At 44.2% G+C, this 22,241-nt stretch overlaps 2 protein-coding genes across 2 annotated transcripts; one reads left to right on the top strand and one right to left on the bottom strand.

Moving 5' to 3' along the window:
• Positions 1–371: 371 nt before the first annotated feature.
• LOC134069299 (arylamine N-acetyltransferase, pineal gland isozyme NAT-3-like) lies at positions 372–11,737 on the bottom strand. The gene is made up of 3 exons (XM_062525251.1): positions 11,609–11,737; positions 2,747–2,897; positions 372–1,510 (listed from the first exon to the last, which is right to left on the bottom strand). The coding sequence occupies exon 3, from the start codon at positions 1,501–1,503 to the stop codon at positions 631–633; it is 873 nt and encodes a 290-aa protein (XP_062381235.1). The 5' UTR covers positions 1,504–1,510; positions 2,747–2,897; positions 11,609–11,737; the 3' UTR covers positions 372–630.
• Positions 11,614–21,557, top strand: got2b (glutamic-oxaloacetic transaminase 2b, mitochondrial). Its single transcript, XM_062525250.1, has 10 exons — positions 11,614–11,749; positions 14,745–14,901; positions 16,461–16,589; positions 17,062–17,121; positions 17,737–17,895; positions 18,345–18,449; positions 19,010–19,160; positions 19,418–19,583; positions 20,174–20,324; positions 20,439–21,557. The coding sequence occupies exons 1-10, from the start codon at positions 11,667–11,669 to the stop codon at positions 20,559–20,561; spliced, it is 1,284 nt and encodes a 427-aa protein (XP_062381234.1). The 5' UTR covers positions 11,614–11,666; the 3' UTR covers positions 20,562–21,557.
• The last annotated feature ends 684 nt before the right edge of the window (positions 21,558–22,241 follow it).

Below are 22,241 nucleotides of genomic sequence, written 5' to 3'. Positions count from 1 at the left end.
TCGCCCCTACTTTCTTATCAATATTGCATCTCGCGGACGCGACATGTTCGCTTGCGACGACGTGCACGACCGACGCTCCAAACGACCGCAAAATACGCGAGGCAGCCATGATTCGAACACGAACGCTTTGTCTGCAGCAAGTCTAACCCTGGCTTAAGCGTAGTTGGAGCTTTGTTTTATGTGTAGGGACCCAGAGCAAGCTACTGAGGAGGTTTAGTGCTGTTTTGAACACAGAAAAGAAACCTTTTTAAGCCAAACTGATGCAAAACAACACAAGTACCATTAATCATCTTGGAGAAAAAGGATCTGCTAATTGCTGAATGAGTTAATGTAAAACAAAAACAGTTAACACTTAAAGCAAGCTCTCATGAAGATAACTGTATACACAGACCACTTTATTACACATAACTCTACTTATGGACAGAGGACTTTGCACAGATTACACAAACTGACACAAACACCATGTTACATGGTGTAGTTGATTTGATTGTTCTTCAGTGTGAGGTTGTGGTCGGGCGGCATGTTAGTTGATTTGATTGTTCTTCAGTGTGAGGTTGTGGACTGGCGGCATGTTACATGGTGTAGTTGATTTGATTGTTCTTCAGTGTGATGTTGTGGTTGGGCGGCATGTTACATGGTGTAGTTTATTTTATTGTTCTTCAGTGTGAGGTTGTGGACGGGCGGCATGCCAAACTTCTCCCTCAGGATGCCCTGGACCTCGGCGTCCGTGATCTTACGCATCTCCATCAGGTCAAACTCTTCCTGGCAGCCAAACGTGACCTCACAGTAAATCAAGCCAATCACAGCTCTGTATCCCGTGGGCGTGGCCAGAGAGCAGATGGATTTGTTGGTGTAGAGCGAGTCGGGGGCGGTCTGCAGGAAGTGGGAGGCGGCATGGAAGTCCTCGGGCCGTCGGGGCTCCAGGGTGAAGCAGAACACGGGGCTGGTCCGACTGCGGTCCAGGAGGCTGGACTTGGCGAAGGCCTCGTTGGGGATCAGCGGCGTGCGAGATGTTTTCTCCAGAACCCACGTGCCGCCGTCCTCCTTCAGGCAGAAGGTTCCGGGGGGCTGGGGCTGTTCCTTCCCCGACACCAGCTCCAGGGGTTCCCAGATCTGATCTGCCATCCCAAAGCTGACGTCAGCGATGTAGGAGCGTCCGGCCACGTCCACCCTGTTGAGGAGGTGCCCCTCCTGGGCGCTGAAGTCCTGCTGCTGGGGGTGGTAGACGCGGGCGCCCAGCGTGGTGTGCTGGTACCCCATCTGCCCCAGTGCCCAGGAGAAGAGCAGGTTGCTCTCGCAGCACCAGCCTCCCCGCCGCTGGCGCACCAGCTTGCTGAAGATCAGCGGCAGCTCCATGCTGTTCTGCTGCCCGCTGTGCAGGCTCAGGTTCTCAAAGGGCACGTTCAGCACGTGCAGGCGGTGCACCAGCTGCAGGGTGGCCAGGTCCGGCCTCTCAAACGCACCGCTGAAGCCGATCCTCTGGAAGTACTCCTGCAGGTCCATTCTGCACCTAAACACACGGAACACACACTTTAACACACACATCAAATACGGCAGGTCCATTCTGCTCCTAAACACACAGAACACACACTTTAACACACACACACACACCAAATCATGCAAGTCCATTCTGCTAAACACACAGAACACACACTTTAACACACATACACACATCAAATCCTGCAGGTCCATTATATCCTTACAGAGGGCAGGAGATCAAATCAAGCTTGGCATATTCTACTATTGTTTTGTTTTTATGACAGATTGCTTCAGTCCTGTTGCCACCATGCTACTGGGGCAGTGAGCACTCTATCACGTGTCCAAACAAGTCCAAAACACAAAGGTTGTTGAGTGTAGAATGCAGAGGATCACCATATCTCAGTCGTCCAACATCCAAATCGCTAAACTAAATTGTTAAAGCAACACTAAAGAGTTTTTTGTACCTTAAAATAATGTTAAAATAATCATTTCAGCGGTTCATCAACTTGTAACAGAGTGAACGGCACTTCTGCTTTCACTTCGCGGCCCTCTATCGGCTATTACCGCACTATGTAACTTTACGAGGTGGGATAGTGTATCTGTAGTTTGATGAAATGAGACATCAGAAACTACAAATTTGACTTGCTTCGATGTTGCTATACATCATACTTTCATAAAATCATGCAACATATTCTACCTTGTCTGTTATTTGCTGGATAAACAAATAGCGTGTGTGCGACAGAGGAAAAGTGCTTTAATGTGTTGCTTTAAACTATGTAAGGAAGGTCGGCCACACAGCAGCTTCCTTAAGTATAACATTTGGCTAGTCACTTGAAAACTCTTCTTCTTCTCACATAGTGCTGTGCCAATGGTACGGCTAATGGGAAGTGGCTGTGGCCTGGAACCTGCCACTCTCCCTCTCGTGCACTCAGACGCGTTCCCAATTAAGTAGCATAATGTTCTGCTGCAATGGAGAGGAACCTACATGTTATCCTTATGTAACAGGATGTTCTGACAATGACCTTGTAAACGCTCTCTAAGAACTGTGAAAAGCAGTTGGCAGTAAAACCAGCCACAACGTCAATCACAGAAAACCATAATGAGCAGAGCAGCCAAGGATGAAATGCTCCAGCGGGCAGGATTGAAGTGCGTAGACACATTCACACCATGAGTCAAACTTCACATTTCCACACACACAGACACACTAATTGTCTTTCAAAGAAGCAGACATAGAAACATAGAGATTTTACGAGAAAACAGCTCTTACCACAAGAAAAGGAGAAGAATCAAGTCGTTTGTCTGTTGGTCTATCGGTTTTGTATGGAACCTGGTGATTTCCTCATTCTGTTATGAAGAATCACTGGTTCCTTAATATCATCTTGTGATTCAGATCCTTTTGCAATGCCAATCCCAGCCAACTGTGAGGCACACATTCTTCAACTTAACATCTTTTTCATCACCACACCTCCCCCCAAAATAAATAGTTGTAATTGGATCCATCTGTCTCTGTGCAAGTCCGTTCACATAACGAGTTTATACCGAATGCAGAAGGTATATACTGTATATCTTAAGACTTAGTCCACTAACATCCGAATCCCTAAGCAGTTGTTTCCTATACAGGCGTTAAACACAAGCTGAAGCATGTCAGCCACACAGAGACTAAAGTAACCTGTTTGTGTACAACATTTGGCTAGATCTCACATGAAAACTCCTCTTATTCTCATTAGCGGACTTGATGAAGAGGAGGATCACCACATTTCATATTCTTAGTGGTGAAGAGGAGCACCTCAGTGGTGACGGACTTGATTAGAGAGGAGGAGCAGCACATCTTTTATTCTCAGTGGTGGGGACTTGATTTCTGAGGAGGAGCAGCACATGTCTTATTCTCAGTGGTGGGGACTTGATTTCTGAGGAGGAGCAGCACATTTCTTATTCTCAGTGGTGGGGACTTGATTTCTGAGGAGGAGCAGTGTTAGTTTGGTGCTATGACTCATCAGGACAGACCTGGGAAAAGTTTGAATGCGGAACTACTGAAGCAACACCATCACATGATTCAAAATGACTCATGAAATTCAGATCATTGCGTGTTAATAGGCGCGTTCAAGTTCAACTCCAAATGACCTCTTGCAGCAGCGAGAGCTGCCGGTGGCAGCAGGGGAGGGGATTCAAACGCTGCTATGAAGTTGTACACTCTCTACTTCCTGTAGTCTAGACTTGACCATGTGACGAATCACGAGGCACGGACCCGCACGGACCCTTGTGGATATGAGGAGGCATCTAAACACTGCACATACATCAGGGATGTAAAAGCCAATTAGGGCAAAGACCTGACGTCATGAAGGCAGGGTCTAGGCTCCGCTGCGCTGCGCAGTACCTCAAAAGCGGCTGCTCCGCTGCGAAGCAGCTGCCTGGCCACGCCTTGCTCCCGCGATAAGTTGAGGCCATGTGATACCGACTGCCGAGTCGAAAACACACCCATCTAGACCATCGTGGACAGATTTTTAACCACGTGCATCTTGTGCTGCGCAGTTTTTGTGCTGCGCAGCCATCTTGAACGCGCCTAGTGTTTCTCACTCACACACAAACACACACGGAGAGAGAGAGGGAGAGAGAGAGGGAGGGAGAGAGCAAGAGAGTCTCTCTTTTATGCACACACACACACACACACACACACACACACACACACACACACAGTGGTAATGGTTTTAAAACAGCGTTCAGAAGACTCATATTTAAGCATTTATGCCTCTCCCCACTGAGGAAAACCATGGATGGGCAGTATTTATGATACATGTATTTGAAATACATACAGTATTTCAAATAAGAAAAGTTGTAATTTGTATTGTATTGGCTTGAAGAAAATGGCTTCATATTTTCTATCAAAATGTTTTGCACATTTTTGTTTAAAAATACTAGCAAATGTTTTTGGTACCATACACATTTAATACCATATTTATCCCCTTTGACATCAATACCATTGAGTGCTTACACGATATCCCCCCAAAAAATAAATAAGGTAATTACCTCCTGATCAATTGTGTTACACAGTGAAATATCAAGCAATCTGCACTGATAAAGTGTCAGAAGTCTCCACGTTGTACCACTTGACAAGATCTGTTGTGGCTTTTGAGTGCCTCTCTGATACCGTGTTTAGGCTTGGAGATGTAAACAGCAGAGAAAAACTGCAGCTCATATGGCAGAGACAAGCTGTTGCTCTCAAACACTGTCCACTTAATCAACAGAGTCAGCGTAGGCCTACTGACAAAGGAATAGACTAAACAGATAGATATGGAAGGTTTGCAAAGTGATTTCATGCTCCCAATTAAAAGCATATTTTTAGTTTTCAAATATAGAAATATACTGTATTTTATTTTGATACATGGCGTGCTGTACTTTCTAGTTTATTTTTGATACATTTCAAATGAGTTTGACATTTTTACATTACATTTTGATGCATGCTATTTGTGCCCAGGCTGGAGCTCAGCTCTGCTGCTAGTGGGGTACGAATTGTCATGAAATAATGGTCCCGTAGGATTTTTTTGCTAAAATTGATTTTTTTGTTTTATTTGCTTTATTTGGGGTCCTACTGTTGAAAAATGACGGGGTGCAAATTTTCTGACCCCGTTTTGCCCTTCCTCTGGGGGGCGCTTTCTCACCTTGGCCAGGATACTGACTGCAATCATACATCTACTAATAATGATCACATTTTCACAATCTTGGTGTCAATTTAGGGGTTATTGAGGATGCTGAGTCCATTTATGACAGTTTCATTGTGATCAGAAGTTGTTATGACTCATTTTGTCATAACATTGCAGTAATAAAGGCAAATCCAATGGGGCAACGTCGCCAAACAGTAAGTGAGCTCATATCTTGGGAACGCTTTGATGTATGTTAACGAAACTTGGTCACATGACAACTGACCCCCTCCCAAGGGTACACAACAAATTTGGTGTAATTTGGCCACTAGGGGGCGCTATAATTAGCGAACCTGCGTTTAGGGGTTACAGTATGATGACGTTGGTTAGCAAAATTCCAATGGCTAGTCATACTCTTCATACTCATATTGATGATCATTGCAAATTTTACCCACTCATTATAAACAATTGCCCATTTTGGATTTTCCTGAAAGAGAAACTAGATCATCAGCAGTCAGAACTTTGTTTGGCCCCCTCATTGCTGCTTACCAATTTTTGTCAAAGATAACTATTTCAACACAAGATATGTCTTTTAATTCTGTCTGATGACACAAAGCTGAGAATCACATTGCTAAGATACAGACAGAAGATACAAGAAGACAAAATTATCAAATGATGCCATTTGTAATGGATCCCTTTTAACCCTATGAGCCCTATTGACCAAGTGCGTCAAAAAACACTCCCACTCTTCTCTGTTACATTGCTCCGCAATTATTAGTTGCAGCGAGATGAAGCCTTTATAACACGAAAGAGCAGAACTGGGGCTTTCCAACGAGACTAAACACTTGTCATTAAATTAAATCAAAGTATATCATATTTATAGTCTATACTGCTCTCTGCGTTCACCCGCACATCCATTACTCTCGCTTGAATTACTCACGAACCCGGGATCGCACAGACATGCACGCATATCAGATGAAAGAGGAGAAACAGCGCTTTCCATTGATACCAAATACATCCTTCTGTGTTATACAAATAGACAAAGTGACAAACAAATAATAATGTCATATAGCTTAGGCTACCATTACTCTCGTTTGATTTACTCTTGAACCAAAGATCAGAAAGCTATGGCACACATGTCAGATGAAAGAGGAGACACAGAGCTATCCACAGATACCATACAACCTTCTAGGTCATGAAAGAGACGAAGTGACAGCAAAATAATAACTTCATTTAGCTCCACTTACCCCATGTTTTTGTGTATTTTTTGTGGCATAATAGCTTATGTTCATAATCCAACATTATCATGTGTTTCATCCAGTTTTGAGATCCTAGCAAATTCCTGTATGGAATTCATTTGCATCCAAATTTGTTTGACAAATAAACACTTTTTTGCCTTTACTTTGTTCATTGCGATGCAGTAAAAAGTTATTATAGAGAATCATCATGTGTGCACGTAATGTGTGCCACGCAAACAAGTCAGGTTAGATCAGCTCGTGTCACAAATATGGAGCACAAAAAGTGTCAAAAAATCATTTCTCATCACTAAATCAAAATTGCCATTTATTTCTGTAAGGCACACACCACATATTTTTGTAAATCGCTCAGCTCCAAAGTATCCCTCCACCATGGTTCTTGTATTATGTAGCATGTGTGAATGGCACTTACAATGACCAGGATAAATGCTTCTAACTAAAGGTAGTGGAAATGCCCTTAAAACAGTCTAGGGCTCATAGGGTTTCTCCTATCCTTTGGATTTGAAGAACCACCTTATTTAGAGAGCTAGAATTTTACATGTGATTTTTTCCTCTCATCTCTCGGTTTAGATTTTCTTGCTCCAAATTTCAAATTGAAATCGAGACTTTCATATAACACACACTCTTCAGTTTACTGACAGTGAAACATTTCTGGGGTATTTTGTGTCATACTGCTTGTCACACTTAAGTTGTTTACAAGAAAAAGATAATTTTCTCATTTCATTCGATATTGATTTTCATACATTTTTACATAACGATTTTTAGCTGCCATCCATTACAAATGGCATCATTTGATAATTTTGTCTTCTTGTATCTTCTGTCTGTATCTTAGCAATGTGATTCTCAGCTTTGTGTCATCAGACAGAATTAAAAGACATATCTTGTGTTGAAATAGTTATCTTTGACAAAAATTGGCAAGCAGCAATGAGGGGGCCAAACAAAGTTGTGACTGCTGATGATCTAGTTTCTCTTTCAGGAAAATCCAAAATGGGCAATTGCTTATAATGAGTGGGTAAAATTTGCAATGATCATCAATATGAGTATGAAGAGTATGACTAGCCATTGGATTTTTTTTGCTAACCTAACATCATCATGATCTACTGTAACCTCTAAACGCAGGTTTGCTAGTTATAGCGCCCCCCATTGGCCAAATTACACCAAATTTGTTGTGTACCCTTGGGAGGGGGTCAGTTGTCATATGACCAAGTTTCGTTAACATACATCAAAGCGGTCCCAAGATATGAGCTCACTTACTGTTTGGCGACTTTGCCCCATTGGATTTGCCTTTATTACTGCAATGTTATGTAAAAATGAGTCATAACAACTTCTGATCACAATGAAACTGTCATAAATGGACTCAGCATCCTCAATAACCCCTAAATTGACACCAAGATTGTGAAAATGTGATCATTATTAGTAGATGTATGATTGCAGTCAGTATCCTGGCCAAGGTGAGAAAGCGCCCCCCAGAGGAAGGGCAAAACGGGGTCAGAAAATTTGCACCCCGTCATTTTTCAACAGTAGGACCCCAAATAAAGCAAATAAAACGAAAAAATCAATTTTAGCAAAAAAATCCTACGGAATTACAATTCGTACCCCACTATGCTGTTGCTCCAAGTCAAAACACAGCTAGCATTTTTGAAGTGCAACTCTGCTGCCACCTAGCTGCCATTCGTATCACATTTGATGAGTGATTTTTTTTTTATTTTTTTTTTGCAGTTTTGTGGTAGTGAGAAGATGGATCTCAATTAATATTAAATAGGCTACATTATCATGATTATCATTACTCTTCTGTGTGTGCGTCTTGTTTCTTTGTTTCAGACATGATGATCATGCTGAGATAAACCTACAATAGGGAAATGTCAATAAAGAAATTGCCAAGCTAAAAGTTGCAGCATCACATGATCTAAAACAGGTCTCCTAGCTGTTAATGCAATCTAATTTCTCAATTAGGATTACATTTGTGTTGCCTTATATTTCAGACGTTAATATAATAATTGAACAGGTAGACTATAGCCTGTAGGTGTCTCTGTGGAGCTGTCAGACTTAGTGCCCTATATGTGGAGAGTACCGCCAACTGTGTTTGGAATGTTCAGAGCAGTTCTGCCAAGGATTGGTTCAGAGGTGGTCACGTGTTTTATGGACGCCATTTTTACTACCAAAAGCACTTTTGACTAGAATGCTTTCTAATGCTTTCAGATGGCAGTGTTTGAGTATCGTTGGCATTAAGTCTTAATATCTTCACCATACAGCGACCCATTTTCTCACTGGAAACTTTTCTGATAACGTTAACATTATAACGTTTACGTCATAAGCATTTTTAGTGATAAGACTTGTTAAGACATTTGCAGCACGGATTTTGTTTCTAACTACCCGGAGAGATGCCACTTCTGGAGGAGCAGCGAATACATCATACATCGTTCGTCTTAACCTTGTCTAAAAGGAAAACGGTTGGAACAACTCTGGTAAATAAGGTTTTTCATCTCATACTGTTATCATTTATGGTCTTAATTTCCTTGCATTTTTGCGTTTTTGAAGCACTAAAGTGGCTATTAAGACAAGCAGCCAGTACGTAGTGTTGTGTCGTGTGTGTTAATAATAGTGCTACAGCTGCTTAGCAGGTAACATAGCGATCTGTAATCATTGATAAACTTGTTAGTTTTGCATTTTCTTTCTTGTCGAGCAAAATAAGACAACGTCTTGTTTGCCTATTTTAAGAATGTCCTCCTGCTTGACTGAAATAGCTGGTCGGATAATTGCAGTTTGCAAGTTAGCTAGTCTTTCTATCAACGTTGTTAGAAACTTTACCAGTAGCCTAGGCACAGTATTGTCCAAATAAATCTGTTGAAATACACAGCATAGTTTGAAGATATGGTTTGCTAGCTATCTGTCAAACTTGGTAGGTGGTGTGCTAATCACGAATTATTAAGTGGTGTCAATACAGACTTCAGCTCTACACTGGTTGTGTAGGCTATACTTCAATCTGTCAGCCCTCTAGTGAGTGTGCCATGCTTTATTGAATCATGGTTTAAGGTGATGAATTATGTCTGTATTATATCATAGTAAATAATATGCTCCCTCTTTGTCTTTTTCATTATTTTAGATGAAGGTAGAGAAGAGTCAGTGGCTGGTGAAGTAAGAGGGATACAGCTGTCTGCTGATTCAAGGTCCCTGCCCCGTCGCCTCAACATCCTCAAGATCCTGTAGGCTACTGCTGCTGCTCCTTGCTTCAGCACCTTTCCCCTGATGCCTGACACCCCTCATCACCAAATCAGCCCAGTCAACATGGACCCAACATGGACCCAAGTCTCCACCACAGTGTGCACAATACACTATACACAGACAGGGTATGTGATCGGTGTCAATATTGCATTCAGACAAATTGAAATTCCTTCCAAAGAACAAGTGCTTTCCTCAGCTGGATCAATTTAAGTCAAGATAAACAACAGCTTCCTTTCTTCATCGTGTTCTACCATTAACATTATTATGTTTATATTTTTGGTTAATTAAGGCACTTAGTTGCAGTTTCTCAGGTACACTTTGCTATGATGTCATTAGTAAAATTATTAGGAGGATGTAGCGTGTGTGGTGTTAAATGGTACTGCCTTGTATTATCCAAGTCTGAGGCTGAGAGAGGAGATTCACGGTCTGCTCCCTTTGTGTCCCATGTTTTGTGGGTGTGTGTGAGAGAGTGCGCGACAGATAACGAGTGTGGTGTAGAAGCATACACATTTAATGACAACCTGTGCACATTTCAGATTTTTTAGAAGAGCAGTCCTTACTACAGTGGTAGAAATAGTGGTATTTTTATGTACATCTACCCATTTAATGACAAGAGTTTCATTATTTTACATGCAGGACGAGAACAAAGGTACAATTGGTCTGAGGGGAGGACACCGCAGACAGCTGATCAACTCCATGTCATCTAATCAGGCCATGTAAAGGACCATGAAGGGATGGACTTGGTGGAGGACAACAATGTGACACCCGAAAAGAGTACATGGAGATCTCTCATCCTCATCCCTCATGCTTGTATTGCATTTCATATAGGCCTAGATTCTGATGGTCTTGTAAATGTTTGTTACACAAGTCAGAAATTGTTGTCTTTGATTATTTAATTTGATTATAATAAATGGAAATATATTTTATTGAAAAATATTTTTGAAAACCTAGCAAGTTTGTGTGTTTTAGTATCAGAATGAGCTTGTATTGACCAAGTATATCTACAAGGAATTTGACTGGCATTAGCTGTTGGAACAATTAGACATACAGTAGTATGCAGTCAGAAGATGCATACTATAGAGCACCACAATATACATAAGGCACCTACCAATAGATTGAGTGATGGCAGTGGGAAAAATGTGATTATTGTCTGGCAGGTTTTGTGCATAAGGGTAAGTTATTATTTAACGGAAAAGTTTGAGGTCAAACTAATGGTGACCTCCATGTAGCTTTTGTAATAATAATAACTTTATATAATAATAGCCTAACTTTATGATAATAATATATTTTTTAAATAACATGTGTTCAATTAAAACTATTTTCTTTTACTGTCCCAGAGTCTATTGAAACAACATACTTATTGATAAAAAAGAAAATAAATAGCATATTTTAGTCTTGCCTCATGCACGGTCGAAATACATTGTATGCCTGAATCTGGAGGTCAGACGTCAAATCTAACAGTGATTCAAAGAGTTGCTGCAACATGTAGGGATTGCTGGCTTAAGTAAGGTAAGATGTTATTCATTGTGCCCTAAACAGGCTTATTTCACCAAAATGAAGCTTTCAGCTTTCTCTTACTGCTTTATTTCAAGTTGTTTCCTCAGACTAATATTTAACTGCTGTAAGAAATTGGATAAACGAAGTTCGCCTCGTAGGCGTTTTCAGAGCTAGCTGGCTCCAACTAGGCAACGTTTATCACTATTTATCTGGTCTTTGCTATTTTTTTCAAAATGTATAATGCAGCGTATTTGCAACAGCATTTACATCTTAATGAATAGTGATGCATATTATAACATTTATAGGCTTGTTTATGACGATGTTAAGCTATTTGTTTCAACATGTCATATTCGCCCTATTGACCATCATTGAGACGAACGTACGTGACGTCACTTCTGGTCGTAAAGATGGCGCCCATGATTTGAGTTGGCGATACTCTCCACATATAGGGCACTAGTCAGACTCAGAGCCGTATCAGGCTGCTGCCTGTAGCTTTTAATAGCGTCGCAGCACGCCCACCGCTTCTTTCCTTTCCCTCGGTCGCGCAGTAGGACAGTATCCGCAGCTGATCGTGGCCATGGCGCTGTTGAAGACCAGCAAGCTCGTCTCCGCCGTCGGAGCTTTCTCTCCGTCCCTGGGGGTCTTTCCCTCTCGGGCAAGGTAACCTTTAACGTTGTGTTCGCTCACTTCATCGCGCGTATCGTTGCTTTTGAGAACATGGCGTGTTTCACGGTGCGTCTGTGATCCTGTAACGTTAACCTACAGATATATCACGGTCGGCTTTTAACGGTACCGAATGAAAGGTTAGCGACGCCGTTGACCTTGTAGCTCAAGGAGGCTATAGGCACGCTACTGAATGCTTCAGCTGCTCGTGACTCACTTACTCACCATGTAACATCACTGATCTTAAAGCAGAACATGTTGCCATGTGGAGGATGCTTTGCCTGTCGGTGCGCGGAAGCTATTGAATCATTGAGATGTGGTTGAGGTGACCGTGAGGTGTAATCGTGTTCATAATCACAATACTAACTGTGATGATGTTTTCATTATTGTGAGCGGAAGTGTCCTTTCCTTTTGCTTAGTAAAGTGAACCCTGCGCCGTTTGGTAATGTCTGTAACTTAAACTTGAGCTGGGAATCACCATTCGGGCCATTTTTTGGTCTGAAATTAAGAAGGATGTGCAACTTGAGAGCTCCTGTAGACATAGTGGCCCGCCGTTGTGTAAATAGCTACAGACAATAACCAATATGCTTCAGGACGCCTCTTTCGTAAAGCGCATTTTATTGTTTAATAATGTAAGACTGTGTAGATTATGAATGCTGTGGTTTCGGCGTTGCTGGTCAGAACGCGTTCTAATTTTTTGATCTGTAGAGGACACCGTAAGTGTGCATAGCTGAGATATGATTGGCTCATGTCTGTTGGCGTCTAGTCACCGATTGGTGAGATGTTTTCCGGTTCTCCCTCTAGCGTGATGACTGTGATGCTCGTGCCCTTTCCTGGAGGACAAACAGCCTCTGCGTAGAATCCCGACCAGTGTTAACCATTTGAACACGACTGATAACAAGTCATCACTTTATAACTCTGTTGGTGTACACAGAACGTTTTTTGAAGCACCCCCGTGTCTCCCATGGCACGTGTAGGCCGTGCGCCAAGCGAGCCTCCATTCTCTGACGCCATGAAGATGCGTAGCCATTCACGAAGGGTGTTCGGTCACGTCTCTGAAATTAGGCGCCGCATGAATAAGTAAAATGTGCGTGATTTAAGAGCTAGCTACGGTTTGATTAGCTTTAGGGGATTGATCCGACACCCTAGACGGCTGCTTATAATTGCGCTTCAGCACTAATCTTATCCTATTAGGACAATACTCTTGAGACATCCGATAAAGATCCGACTACATCATGAATAAATGACTGATGCTCTAGGCTGGGTTTGGTACTCTACCGCCGTGACTACAGGAGATGTGTCCTTATCGGACAACACAGTGAACTCTGCACTGATAAAACAACAACGGCTGATCAGAGAGATACCATGATAATTCAGATGCTTCAGTTGGACTTGGGCACTGTGAACCAACACTATCTTGTTGACTCTAAGCTAACCCAGTGCTACATGGGTACACAGAAACAGCTGAGTGTCAACTGTGTGTAGGATAGCCAGTGCATGGGTTGGAGTAGTGTCCACACACACACACACACACACACACTAGGGCTAGGGTGCCTGTTTTTCAGCTGTAGTAACTCAACCCCAGAAGTGACCTTTGCTTCAGCGGCTCATCCCTGACCTCACATAGATGCACCTCACTAAAACACATACACACCCGTGCAGACACATCCTAAACGTGTAGCCTACACACACACACACACACATAGTGCAAACTTGTGTGTGCATGCATACCTCCATTTCCCAAAACACACACATTATTTTACATGTCCAGACGATTGTACATGCTGTAATTGCACTTCACATCCCCAGACATTGGTTTGCCACATACATTCCAAATCAGAAGCAGGCTTTTCCTACAGGACTGATGTAGCTACAGGCTTGACAAATAAAGGCAGGTCCCCATCAGATGCCTGGCCTCGGCCTATTTTTTAAAATAAGTTGTATAAAAATGTTTAAAGCCCAGCAGATTGCCCGCTTGAGCTAGTTTTATGTCGCTTAGATCACACGCTGAAAAGGTGGAATAGATGGCCCTGCTGAAAATGTGCATCTGATGACAGAGAGTTAGTTTGCCAGAGTTCTCAATGTTTTAAAGCAACACTAAAGAGTTTTTTCGTACCTTTAAATATTGTTTCCAAAATCATTTCAGTGATCATTTCATCAACTCGTAACGGTGTGAACGGCACTTCTGCGTTCACTTCGCGGCCCTCTGTCGGCTATAACCGCACTATGTAACTTTCCCAGATCGGGTAGCGTACCTGTAGTTCGATGAAATGAGACATAAGAAACTACAAATTTGACTTGCTATGTTGCAATACATCATACTTTCATGAAATCATGCAACATACTCTACCTTGTCTGTGGACATTGTTATTTGGTGGATAAACAAATGGTGTGTGTGCAACGGAGGAAAAGTGCTTTAGCTTTGCTTTAACTTCAGCGATTAAACAAAAGCCTGGGCTGTTAAGTCAGGTTTTTCTGTCCACATATTGTGGTTTGTATGACTGCACTTAATGTGTCTCTCTAGAGCAGCTCGGGTTGCGTTCTTGGCTCAAGGGCACAACAGTGGCAGCTAGGAACTGAATCCAGAAGCACACACAGAACACCTTCAACTGCTCACACAGAACACCTTCAACTGCTCACACAGAACACCTTCAACTGCTCACACAGAACACCTTCAACTGCTCACACAGAACACCTTTAACTGCTCACACAGAACACCTTCAACTGCTCATACACCACCAGTGAGACGGTAGAAATGATCAGTCTGCTCCAGTCTTAGCCCTGTGTGTCTCTGCACGTCTGGGTTACGCTCCTGCTCCTGTTAGATAGATGGATAGATGGATATACTGTATTCATCCCCAAGGGGAAATTACAGTGTTTCAGCAGCAGTACAAACACAACATTCAACATATACTTAAGTGGCTTCTGATGATGTGTCATGTGTATGCATGGTGGTCTCACGTGTGTGTGTGTGTTAACGTGTGTGTACCAGCTCCTGGTGGTCCGAGGTGCAGATGGGACCCCCAGACCCCATTCTCGGGGTGACTGAGGCGTTCAAGCGCGACACCAACCCAAAGAAGATGAACCTGGGTGTGGGGGCGTACCGCGACGACAACGGAAAACCCTTTGTGCTCAGCTGTGTCCGCAAGGTACCCAGACACACACATACACACACACACTCTCTATCCCTCCCTCCCTCTCTCTATCCCTCTTGTATTAGCGGTAAAGCGCACAGCCCCTGCATATGCTAGTTTATTAGCGGTAAAGCGCACAGCCCCTGCATATGCTAGTTTATTAGCAGTAAAGCGCACAGCCCCTGCATATGCTAGTTTATTAGCGGTAAAGCGCACAGCCCCTGCATATGCTAGTTTATTAGCGGTAAAGCGCACAGCCCCTGCATATGCTAGCTTATTAGTGGTAAAGCACACAGCCCCTGCATATGCTAGTTTATTAGCGGTAACGCGCACAGCCCCTGCATATGCTAGCTTATTAGTGGTAAAGCGCACAGCCCCTGCATATGCTAGTGTATTAGCAGTAAAGCGCACAGCCCCTGCATATGCTAGCTTATTAGTGGTAAAGCGCACAGCCCCTGCATATGCTAGTTTATTAGCGGTAAAGCGCACAGCCCCTGCATATGCTAGTGTATTAGCGGTAAAGCGCACAGCCCCTGCATATGCTAGCTTATTAGCGGTAAAGCGCACAGCCCCTGCATATGCTAGTGTATTAGCGGTAAAGCGCACAGGCCCTGCACATGCTAGTTTATTAGTGGTAGGTAGTGATATTTCTGCTTATAAGAAAGAACAGAACCACGTGTCATAGTTACAGATTGCAGGTGTGTGCAGGTGTGTGTTGGAGATTGCAGGTGTGTACTGGCATTTGCTGTTAGCTGGTTTTGGTGAGAGAGAGAGAGGGATACATGGTGAAATCTTCAGGGCAGAAAGGTCCAAAGCCCATTGCAGAAGGTGTGTGTGTGTGTGTCTGTGTGTCTGTGTGTCTGTGTGTGTGTGTGTGTGTGTGCGTGCGTGCGCGTGTGCATTTGTGTGTGTATGTTTGCTCTTCTAGGATTGGCTGTGTGGGACGGGAGGATCAGAGGGGTGGTAAAGAGGTGTGTGTGTGGGGGGGGGGGGTGCTGGGGGGGTGTTGCGGCAGTGGAGGTTTGGGCTGTGTTAGCATGTGTTTTAGATTTATGCCAATATTGCAGAGTCATGCTTAACTATTAACATATGTGTTTTTATTTATGCCAAAACTACCAAGTCATGCTTAGTTTGCACACTCAACAAACACATGGCTGTACCTTCTCTTCCTCTCTCTCTCTCTCCCTCTCTCCCTCTATCTCTTTCTCTCTCTCTCTCTCTCTCTCTCTCTCTCTCTCTCTCTCTCTCTCTCTCTCTCTCTCTCTCTATCTCTCTCTCTCTCTCTCTCCCCCTGTCTATGAGTGCTGGGTCTGTATGTGTGTAAACATGGAGGTGGTGGCAGAGGCCTATATGTCTAGGCAGAGACCCTCATCACTTACAAATGGGTCTGCATGCAGAGCCTGGAGCAGCATTGTTTCAGCTGTAAATATGTGTGTGTGTGTGTGTGTGTGTGTGTGTGTGTGTGTGTGTGTGTGTGTGTGTGTGTGTGTGTGTGTGTGTGTGTGTGTGTGTGTGTGTGTGTGTGTGTGTGTGTGTGTGTGTGTGTGTGTGTGTGTGTGTGTGTGTGTGTGTAGGCAGAGGCTCTGATTGCCTCTAAGCAGCTGGATAAGGAGTACCTGGGCATCGGCGGTTTGGGGGACTTCAGTAAGGCCTGTGCTGAGCTGGCTCTGGGAGCTGACAGTGAGGTGATCAAAAGCAAACGGGTAAGTGTGTGTGTGTGTGTGTGTGTAAGATGTGTACTCCATCTGTGTGTGTGTAAGATGTGTGTATCTCTGATACATTTAGCAGTGTTTCTGTGGTATTATATGTACATGTGTGGGCTATGTTGTTTGAGTGTCTTGAGGATGTATACACTTGTGTTTGTGTGTGTGTGTGTGTGTGTGTGTGTAGTGTGTGTCATAAGGATGCAGTGTGTGTGTGTGTGTGTGTGTGTGTCATAAGGATGTGGTGTGTGTGTCATAAGGATGTAGTGTGTGTGTGTGTGTGTGTGTGTGTGCGTCATACGGATGTAGTGTGTGTGTCCGTGTGTGTGTCATAAGGATGTACTGTGTGTGTCATAAGGATGTAGTGTGTGTGTGTGTGTGTGTGTCACAAGAATGTGTTTATGTGTGTGCGTGTGTACCTGTGTGTGTGTTCACACTTGTGTGAAGCAGTATTGTTTTCTTTGTGTCTCAGAACATCACAGTCCAGACCATCTCCGGCACTGGATCACTGCGGATCGGATCCAACTTCCTGGTATGTCACTTCCTCCTGTTGTGTCCTCCTGTATCTTTATGGTGTATGATGAGATCTTATGCCACGTCAGGGTCTCCAGTCTCATCCTGCTCTGGCTATAGTATAGTCTGCTGTAGTATTAATTGCTCTGGCTATAGTATAGTCTGCTGTAGTATTGGTTGCTCTGGCTATAGTATAGTCTGCTGTAGTATTGATTGCTCTGGCTATAGTATAGTCTGCTGTAGTATTAATTGCTCTGGCTATAGTATAGTCTGCTGTAGTATTAATTGCTCTGGCTATAGTATAGTCTGATGTAGTATTGGTTGCTCTGGTAATAGTATAGTCTGCTGTAGTATTGGTTGCTCTGGCTATAGTATAGTCTGCTGTAGTATTGGTTGCTCTGGTAATAGTATAGTCTGATGTAGTATTGGTTGCTCTGGTAATAGTATAGTCTGCTGTAGTATTAATTGCTCTGGTCTTCTGCGTTGTAGCTTGTAGCTTGTAACTTGTTATTTCTCAAGTCGCTTTGGCAAAATGTATACATGTAAATGTGGGCTCGTGTCTCTGTCTGTGCCTCTCTGGCTCTGCTTGTGTCTGTAACTCTCTGTGTCTGTGCTTGTGTCTGTGCTCCCCCAGTCTCGTTTCCACGTGCTGAAGGACGCGTACCTCCCTAAGCCGTCCTGGGGGAACCACACCCCCATCTTCCGTGATGCCGGCATGCAGCTCAAGTCCTACCGCTACTACGACCCTGCTACCTGCGGCTTCGACTTCACCGGAGCCCTCGACGACATCTCGGTATGTACACACACACACACACACACACACACACACATCCCCCGCAACCCCACCACCTGCGGCTTGGACTTCACCGGGGCCCTCGACAACATCTCGGTCTCCGGTAGCGTAGAACTGATGGGATTGATCAATATTGGTGCCATTGTTGATCCTGCTCTGATTATTAGTTTCCTTATCAGTGTTCTGTGAGGAGAAAGTGGTCCCTTTACAGCTTCTACGCGGTTATTATCTCGCAGTCTGAACAGAGAGCAGAGTGTATGTCACATCCACAACATCTTTGTTTGGGCACATGAGCCCTTTATTACTGCTTCAGAAAACACACTCACACACACACAACCCCACACACACACACACACAATGACTTAGCTACCGTTTCGTGGCTTCCGCTAAATGGAAGTAATAACATGATGAATGATCTCTGAATGCGCTTGTTCTTTTTCTTGTTCCAGAAAATTCCAGAGCACAACGTGATCATGCTGCACGCATGCGCCCACAACCCCACCGGGGTCGACCCTCGGCCAGAGCAGTGGAAGGAGTTGTCAGAGGTCATCAAGGTGTGTGTGTGTGTGTCTGCGCGCGTGTGTGTGCACAGTTGTGAGATCATCTGTCCCATGTCCAAAAGTCTGGGGTCATATAAGCCATACATGATACAAGAATGAATACTAATCTGAAGTGTGTAGGTCATATAGATATAGTCATCGTGAATTAACCGCTGTTTCGGTCATGTGTGTGTAAAGTTAAATGAGGACTGCACGCGGATAGCTTGGTGGTCGTCAATGAGTGCATTTACTGTAAATATTAGAGTAGAGGGGCAAAAACGTAACGCCGCGAACATTCTGCTTCTGCTGAGTTAAATTTCTTACCTCAAGAAACTCAAGTTTTTAAGACTAGAAAAGGTACGTTTTTCAGCAAAATGTATTCACGGCCGTACAGTGTAGACCTCCCACTTTTTCAAAACACACACAAAAAAAAATCCACGATTTTAGCACAAGTAACATAAATGGTAATTTTTCTCGGAAATTTTTTTTTTATATGTAGAATATGTGTATGTATATGTATATGAAGCAGATGAAATGAATATGTTGACTCAATACCCCCCCCCCCCCCCCTGCAGAAGAGGAAGCTGCTGGTGTTCTTCGATATGGCTTATCAGGGCTTCGCTAGCGGCGACATCGACCGCGACGCCTGGGCCGTCCGCTACTTCATCGAGCAGGGACACAACATGCTGCTCTCCCAGTCCTTCGCCAAGAACATGGGTCTCTACGGTCAGTCTGTGTGCGTATGTGTGTTTCTGGCTGTCTGGCTGTCTGTCTCTGTCTGGCTGGCTGTCTGTCTGTCTCTGTCTGCCTGTCGATATCTGTGTCTGTGTTGCTTTTAGTGTTCAATTGCTATAGGTGAGCGCGTTAATTAACATGTTTTATTGTGCGTGTGTGTGTTACTGAGATCTTAGGTGGTGTGCGTTTTCATTGCTGGAAGAGTGCACATATATTTACATGTTTGATACTTTGTGTGTGTGTGTTAGGTGAGCGTGTGGGAGGGTTCACGGTGGTGTGTGCGGACGAAGAAGAGGCCAAGAGGGTGGAGTCTCAGCTGAAGATTCTGATTCGTCCAATTTACTCCAACCCCCCCATGAACGGAGCTCGCATCGCCGCCACCATCCTCAACACACCTGAGCTGCGCTCACTCTGGTAAACACACACACACACACACACACACACACATACACACACACACACACACACACACGCATGCATCGCCGCCACCATCCTCAACACACCTGAGCTGCGCTCACTCTGGTAAACACACTCACACACACACACACACACACACACACACACACACACACACACACACATGCATCGCCGCCACCATCCTCAACACACCGGAGCTGCGCTCACTCTGGTAAACACACACACACACACACACACACACGCATGGCCTCCACCATCCTCAACACTGAACTACCCCCCCACACACACACACACACACACACACACACACACACAGACAAGCAGACACACACACATAAACACATGCGCACACACACAAATGCACACTCCTCCACCACCCTCAACACACTCAAGCGAAGAGCACCAAATGCTCAAAATTGATATGGCTGATATAAGGCTACTACTTTAACATTAAGTGTGTAAGCCTATAGTAGATCTGTCACCATGTCATTGACTTTTCCCACAGTGTTTGGATCTTGTATCATTTGCTTGTCTTCTGGGTCCAAATAAAAGTAATCGTGTGTGTGTGTGTGTGTGTGTGTGTGTAGGCTGAGCGAGGTGAAGGACATGGCTGACCGCATCATCAGGATGAGGGAGATGCTGGTGGCCAACCTGCAGAAGGAGGGATCCACACGCAACTGGCAGCACGTCATCGACCAGATCGGCATGTTCTGCTTCACCGGACTTAAACCTGATCAGGTATTACACACACACACACACACACACACACGCAGAGAAACGTAAGTGTTTTGAGTGGGTTGGCGTTATCTACTATTATGACTTAAAATGTGTGTGTGTGTGTGTGTGTTTCAGGTGGAGCGTCTGACCAAGGAATTCTCCGTGTACATGACCAAAGACGGCCGTATCTCTGTTGCCGGGGTGACGTCTGGAAACGTGGAGCATCTGGCACATGGCATCCACCAGGTCACCAAGTAGAGCAGTGCATGCTGGGAGGGGAAGTCCAGTCAGTCACACACATCATTTCCTGTTTCTGTTTTCAATCCCACACACAGCAGCCCTCTAATTGGCTGCTGGTTGCCCTTTGTCCTTTGCCCTGGAAGAGGTGCTCAGGATCGTGTGACCTCATGAAATGCTCCATCACACAACCAGTTGCACTCTCTTCAGCAGAAGAATAACATCCTTTTAAGCTCATCTCTTTCTGTACAGCACTTGTTTTGAGTGTTTGTGTGTGTTTGTGTGTGTTTGTGTGTGTTTGTGTGTGTTTGTGTGTGTGTGTTTGTGTGTGCGTGATGAGATGATATGTAATCATGTGATTCTGTAATTTGACCTTCATTGACCTTTGATGAAATTTTCATTCAATGACTGACAGTCATTTCCTGCTCTAATGAAGGGTCATGCTACATCCTGTCTGTATGTAGTCCGAGGAATGTACACACACACACACACAATAATGATGCTTCTGTCACACCTATACCTGTACCACACACACACACACACACTCTCTCAGAGCAGAGTGTATGTGCTGAGTGGTGGTGTAAAGGTGTGCTGTTGACGGTGGCTGGTGCCCTGGGGCTGTTGTCCTGTGTTCCTCTGGTTTACTTACCGCACTTTACCTTTGGCACTTGGACCATGATGATGATCTCACACACACACACACACACACACCAGTGTATGACGAGGTGATGATGCTCATATGCTTTACCTTTGGACCATGATGGCACTTGGACCATGATGATGATGATGATGTGGTTATCTCTCTGTGGCTCAGCTGGCGTTACAAACGCAGGGTATACCTCAGTCATACTGCTTACACACACACACACACCAGTGTATGACGAGGTTAACGGTTTCAAACAAAGTGCTCGTGTGTTTCTGTGAATGAATGTGTTCATGTGTCGTTTGAAAAACACACACACACTCATAACTGTTTGTACTCTCATCAGTTGTCAATAAACTGCGCTCTGGTACTGATGTTGTGTCTGGCAGTTTTATCCTCTTACATAACCAGTTACTCACACACACACACACACACACTCTGAAACACACAGAAACACATACACACACACACATATCCTCATTTTGTAAGTGTTAAGTTCACTTTTACAAACCACATACGTTGAGTCCTCTACGCTGTTTTGCTGTTTTAGAAGGACACTTACTCTGAGTGAACCTCCTCAGCTGCAGAACCCCTCAGGGCTGTCTGGAGCCTACACACACACACACACACACACACACACACACACACACGCAGTAGAGCTCACAAAAAACGCTCCCAGAGGATGTGTGTGCGCTGGATAGCTGCTGCTTCTCTGAACAGGTGTTTTTTCCCCGTTAACTCAGTGCTGCCACCTTGTGGCTAGCGGAGTAACATGTCCCCACTGGCCAGATGTTCTTTATGTTACGCTGCCCACTGCATTGTTTGATTTCGAGTGAAGCTGCCTCTCCATGTGGGAATTGGGGAACACTACAGCACCATCTCACCCCACTATGTAGCAGTCTCAACTCACTGGTCCTCTCAGTCACCTGAATAAAACACCCAAATTCTAGCCTGACCAGCCAGACCCACATCAAGATGTAGGGTCTGGGAACTCACCGTAGGCAGGGCTCAATTGGAGGGGAAGATAAACAGTTGTCTTGCAAATTCCCTCTCCGCAA

The sequence above is a fragment of the Sardina pilchardus genome, chromosome 21, assembly GCF_963854185.1.
Source record: "Sardina pilchardus chromosome 21, fSarPil1.1, whole genome shotgun sequence".
Classification (NCBI taxonomy): domain Eukaryota; kingdom Metazoa; phylum Chordata; class Actinopteri; order Clupeiformes; family Clupeidae; genus Sardina; species Sardina pilchardus.
This window is presented reverse-complemented; position numbering and strand designations above follow the sequence as displayed.

Excerpts from the sequence above, each read along its gene's own strand:
- got2b (XM_062525250.1), top strand. The coding sequence starts at position 11,667 with ATGGCGCTGTTGAAGACCAGCAAGCTCGTCTCCGCCGTCGGAGCTTTC. Across the intron at positions 17,122-17,736 it reads GGATCGGATCCAACTTCCTG|TCTCGTTTCCACGTGCTGAA; the intron begins GTATGTCACTTC and ends GTGCTCCCCCAG. Across the intron at positions 20,325-20,438 it reads CCGGACTTAAACCTGATCAG|GTGGAGCGTCTGACCAAGGA; the intron begins GTATTACACACA and ends TGTGTGTTTCAG.
- LOC134069299 (XM_062525251.1), bottom strand. The coding sequence starts at position 1,503 with ATGGACCTGCAGGAGTACTTCCAGAGGATCGGCTTCAGCGGTGCGTTT.